At 58.6% G+C, this 5,506-nt stretch overlaps 1 protein-coding gene across 3 annotated transcripts in view; it reads left to right on the forward strand.

Annotated features, from left to right (window-relative positions):
• Positions 1-5,506, forward strand: part of ABLIM2 (actin binding LIM protein family, member 2) — a 143,266-nt gene that overhangs the window by 99,166 nt on the left and 38,594 nt on the right. For 2 of the 3 annotated variants that reach the window (XM_010854526.1, XM_010854525.1), the window contains 2 exons: positions 5-57; positions 718-856. In XM_010854526.1, the coding sequence (XP_010852828.1) occupies positions 5-57; positions 718-856 (192 nt within the window). Of the gene's footprint in view, positions 1-4; positions 58-714; positions 2,949-5,506 lie in introns of those variants that run through there. The other variant, XM_010854524.1, reaches the window with a different exon arrangement.

Below are 5,506 nucleotides of genomic sequence, written 5' to 3' on the forward strand. Positions count from 1 at the left end.
CCAGCTGCGAGGCGATCAGATGGGGAGGATGGAGCTTTTGACCCGGATAACAGGAAGGTAATGAGGGGCAGGCCCAATGTTGGGGGGCCTTCTCCAACTCGAAGCCGCAGCTCCTCCCCTGAGGTTCTGCTCCTTGGGGGTCTGGCACGGGCCACATGGAACCACGTTTAAGAGGCAGTCCCACCAGCCTCCTCGCACTCAGGAATACTACCTCTCCCACCAAAGTCCTCGTTCTTTGCTGTGTGACTTGAAAGTGAAAGCATTAGCCGCTCAGCCCTGTCCCAACTCTTTGTGACCCTGTGGACTGTAGCCCGCCGGGCTTCTCTGTCCATGGAATTCTCCAGGAAAGAACACTGGAGTGAGTAGCCATTCCCTTCTCAAGGGGATCTTCCAGACCCAGGGATTGAACTCAGGTCTTCAGCATTACAGGCAGATTCTTTACTGTCTGAGCCACTTTTGGTTCTTTAACCAAGGAGATGACTGAAAAGAAAAGAAAAGAAATCTTGAGTCCACCCTGGCTCAAGAGCTAAGACCCTTTGTTCATCTTTAAGGAAGGTGGGTGAGTGTGGCAGGAGCCCAAGGCTGACTTACCTGACCCCCGCCACATGTGACCTCACCTGGGGCCCTGACCTCCCCAGTCTGTCTCCTCATCTGTAAAATGGGGCAGTGCCCCTGCAGGTCAAGCTGAAATTCAGCTTCTGTCTTTTCTCTCAGCAGAAGACCAGCTGGCTGATTCTCAAGGGGGTGGCAGACACGAGGACCAACTCTCCGGACCTAGACAGCCAGTCTTTGTCCCTCAGCAGCGGGACCGACAGAGGCCCTCCCCAGATGGTGCCAGGGGACAACTTCTACTCACGTGAGTGGTTCTTCTGAGCAAGAGGCTGTCAGTGCAGCATGAAAGGCCTTGCAGAAAAGGGGCCCATGACCTTGAGCTGATCCCCCCCAGATCTAAGCCTTGCTCCTTAAAAGCTCTGAGTGCACACCTACGGACAGAAGGGCAAGGCGGGCAGGAAGCAGACCCTAGCCACACACGTCCTTTCCTCGATGGCATCCGGGCCAGCAGGCTGCCTGCGGGCCATGCCAGTGTCCACCTGAACTCTCCACGGCTGGGAGGAGGCTGCCTCAGGCTCCTGGGGTCCTCGGGGGGAAAAGGGCTTCCGGGCTGGAAGTGAGGGCCTGTTGTCCTCCGGAGCAGACGGAGCGTGGTCCAGGCGGTGAGTCCAGACTCGGGGCCGAGAGCAGTGCTGCCCCGTGTTGCTGTGCGCCCCTCCTGAGCAAGGGGCCGGGAGCCGGGACCCCATGTCCTCAGGGAGCAAGGTGGGACAAAGACCCGCATCTGCCTGATCCAGGGGATTGTGACACTCAGTCGGCGTGCCCTTCAGATGTGGGGCAAAGCTCCCCGTAACGCTCTGCACATCCGGAGGCTGTGAATTATAGAGGGAACAGCAGCAAGCTGCTGCCTGGCACACGCGGGAGACGGCAGACGGACTCTGGGTCTCGGCGGCTGTGGGTGGGTTTCTGTGGACCAGCTGGAGGTTAGTTTGGAAGTAGAGAAGGCCAGGAGGGGATGGATGTGCATGTGAGAAAGCCCAGGAAAGACACCGGCTTTGCCTTGAGAGAGGCCCGAGTTCAAGTCCCTGCTGGACGCTGACCTCAGGCCAGTTATGCCGGTCCTGGGCCTCAGTTTCACCCGTGTGCCTGGCGGGGCTGTTAGCTGCCCGGGGTGGGGAGGGGCCCTGTGAGCCACCAGCGCTCATCCGGGCGCGTAGTAGATGCTCAGCAAACGGACTGCTTTTCCTCACCACCATCCTCATCCTCGTCCTCCCGGCTGTAACCGTCTCACAAACGAAGGCGCGTGTGTTCGGACGTGGGAGGGGCCGGGAAGCGTGGAGGCGACGCTTGTTAAAGGAGACGTCCAAACACCGCACGTGTGTGTCGTTCTGTGTGCCGTCTCTGTAGGCGCCTTGCCGGCCCGGCAGCCACCATCCTAGTGGGAGCCAGAGTCACTGCAGGGCTGACATCCCCTTGGGAAGGTCGTACCAGGGAAGACCCTCAGCAAGACCCGTTCACTTGGCGGCCTGGGGCGGGAAAGGCCGAGGCAGGCGGGCAGGGGTGAGGGGTGCAGGGCTGCTCACAGGAGCAGTGCAGGGCAGACCCGGACCTGGCAGCTTCAGCTGGACCCCCAAGCCCCTCTCTGCCTGGTGAGGGGTGGGGGTTCGGGACTTGCCTGTGGCCCCAACCGTGGCCCCTTCTGCTTTTCCAAATGGCAATTGTTTGGAAGGTGGAGACCTCCTACTGCACCATCCCCCCAGAGTACCCCCAGCAGCGTCCCAGTAGCCCCCTGCCTTGGGGGCACCAAAGCATTAGCTCCCAGGAATGGACACTCTAGGGTTCTCAGGTGGGCTTTGTCAGCATCGGTTCTTCCTTGCTGGGTGGTGGGCAGGCCCGTGTCTGCAGGGCTGGTGCCTCCCTGAGTCTCTCCTCGGGGAGGGCGTGGGGGTGGGTAGCTGCTGTCCCCAAGGAGTTCCTTCGTGGCCTGCCTCTGGCTTGGGGCTTAGTGGGGGGGCTCCATCTGGGGAGAAGCCCAGGCAGGAAGAAGCTGCCTCCTGGGGACCTTCCTGTGCCGCGCTGACCTGCCCTGTGACCTGGGCGTGTTTGCCCACCTCCCTGCACCGCTTCCTCATCTTGTGCCACACAAGGTGCCTTGGGTTCGTCCCAGGCATTCCCCCCGGGCAGTAGACCCTGCAAGGCCTGGAGGCTGTGCAGTCATTTTGGACAATCACACACCTGTGAGGTCTGTGTCAACCTCATTCCTTGCTGCCGTGTTCCCATCACAAGCTGCAGGGGTGCCCGGCCTGCAGAAATCGCAGTTCTGTGCTAGAATTCGTGCTCCAACTGGGCGAGCCCTCTGAAGTGCAAAAACCTGTGTCTGTGTTGGTATGTATGCGTATGTGTGTATATGTATGTGTGTACACACGCGTGTACATGGGTGTGTGTGCGTGTATTGTGTACTTGTGTGCACACATTTGTACATGTGTGTGCGTGTGCACATGTATATGTATATGTTGTGCAGGTCTATACATGTGTGTGCACGTGTGGTCATGTGTGTGCATGTCTGTACATGTTTGTGTGTGTGTGCGTGTGCGTACATGTCCTCCTTCAGGGATGCAGGCTCACAATGATTGTGATAATGCTTCTGTCATCGCTTCACTTTCTGCTGGTGTTCTGACATTGGTTCCTGAGAACGGGAAGCCCAGGGTGTCTGACCACTGCACCTGTGACTTCATCTCTGCCCTGCTGATATCACTCTGCTCCCATCATGCATGGAAATGGCAACGAGGACCCAGGCTGCTGGTCCTGCCTAGGTCAGGCGTGCCTTGCTGTCTGCCAGCCTCTTGAGAAATTTGGGCAGGATGAGCAGCACCCCTAAATTGAGAACAGAGGGGCATCTACCTTCTATTCTCAAGTTGCATTGAGAAAATGCAAGTGGCCCCCAGTCGTGAGTCCATCGACACCAGTTTAGTTTGCAGTCATTACTGAACAAAGCGGTTTGCACACAGCAGGGCAGGCCCGCCTGCATCCCAGGACATCATCCGTAGCGCGCCAAAGGAGGGCAGGACTGTGACACTCAACACAGCGGGCGCTCAATAAATGTTTGTTGAATTGAGATGCGCTAAATTCAACGGGTATTTATTGAGCACCCACTCTGTGCCAGACGCTGTGTGGGGTGCTGAGGGGGAGACCCCGCCCTGGAGAAGTATGCAGGGAGCTGTGACAGGCAGAGGTGCTGCTGGGAGCCCGCGCACACACCCCGCTGCCCACCTGGGGTCCTCCATGGGCTCACAGGGGCCGGGCGCGACCTCATCCCACTCATGACACCATCAGCACATCTCACCTGAGGCTGAATTCATCGTTCGGTCACTCACCCATCCCTTCACCGAACATTAACTGAGCACCTACTATGTGCTGGACACAGCGCTAGGCAGCAGAGAGGAGGTGGTAAATATGGCCCAGTCCACGCTCTCCCTCAGGGAAGCAGATGACTGAGAAATCTGTGTGATATCTCCCTCCTCTGAGACGGTGGTTCTCAGCCGGCATGGCTCGTCGTTCCAAAGAGATCTCACTGAAATACACGTTTTATGATAGAGTGCCTGGTAAGCTGCAGTCCATGGGGTTGCTAAGAGTCGGGCACGACCTGAAGCGGCTTAGCAGCAGCAGCTGTTCTTTTCCGTTATGCTACACCTAGGGCATTATCTGTATATGCGTGTAGTTGTCTGGGCTTCTCTGGTGGCTCATTTGGTGACAAATCTGCCTGCAATGTGGGAGACCCAGGTTCGATCCCTGGGGTTGGGAAGATCCCCTGGATAAGGGAACAGCAACCCACTCCAGTATTTTTGCCTGGAGAATCCCATGGACAGAGGAGCCTGGTGGGCTACAGCCCACAGGGTCCCAAAGAGTCGGACGTGACTGAACAACCCACGCCTTCACTTGCTTGCTTGCTTTCTTGCATGTAGTCAGTTGTATTATTGCTGAATCTGATTTTTGCCCAGGAAAGGGATGGTACTGATTTTCTGTTACAAGGAGAGGGTCTTGAGCCTCACATGATGCGGGTCACAGGATGAAGGACACCAGGAGGTAGGCCCCTCCCCTGGCCTGGGCTCTGCTGCTGCTCTCGGCGCCCCTCCCTGGCCCTTCAAGTCCTGTTCTCCCTTTTGAGGTTCCCCACGTTCCCCCTCCTCAGGGGGTCAGAGGTGTGCCGATGTCAGACAGAGCCCCAGGCTGGCTGAGCCCCTTCCCTGAGGACTCGGTGGGCCCTGGAGAGGACCCCACTGTTCGGAAGGGAATCAGGCAGCTAGGGTGGGCTTGGAGGTCAGGGGAGGACCGCTCGGCATGGCAACCAAGGCGCACAGAGGGCTGGTCCAGTGGGGGCCAGCGCCCCCCACCCTGCCTGTGACTTTGCCATCGTGTGCCACCTTCTGCGCGTCTGACCCTGGGGAGTCCCGTCCACTTGTCTGCCGCCTGCTGCCCACCCAGTCAGGGCCTGGCTGGAGGCTGGGGTCTGAGACTGCTCCCTGGGTCACCACCCCCAGTGCCCACCAGGGAGGGTCGGGAGACGGCATCTCTGTTCATCTGTGTCTCCCTGCTAACAGCAGCAGGAAAGCGGGTGTCAGGCCCGCCCTGAAGTGGCTTTCCCCGTCCTCTGTTAGTCCTTGGGAGCTTCCAGGCTGTGGAGAAAGAAAGATTATTCTCACGTTGCCTGGTCCATGGTGGAAAGAGAGAGAGAACCAACGTACGGTGTGCCAACCCCATGAGAATTTCAGCGCACAGGGGCATGTGCAGTTCTGGGCGTTGTGACCTGAGACCCAGGGGGCAGAATCCACGAGCATCACATGGATGGGACGTCAGTCCTGGCCCTCCTTGTCGGATAAGCAAGAAAAGGCCCGGAGACAGGGCGCGACCGCCCGACCTCAACCAAGCTTTGGTGAGGGCTCCCGCGCCCTGGACC

Source organism: Bison bison, unplaced genomic scaffold (assembly GCF_000754665.1).
Source record: "Bison bison bison isolate TAMUID 2011002044 unplaced genomic scaffold, Bison_UMD1.0 scf7180017864342, whole genome shotgun sequence".
Taxonomy (NCBI): Eukaryota; Metazoa; Chordata; class Mammalia; order Artiodactyla; family Bovidae; genus Bison; species Bison bison.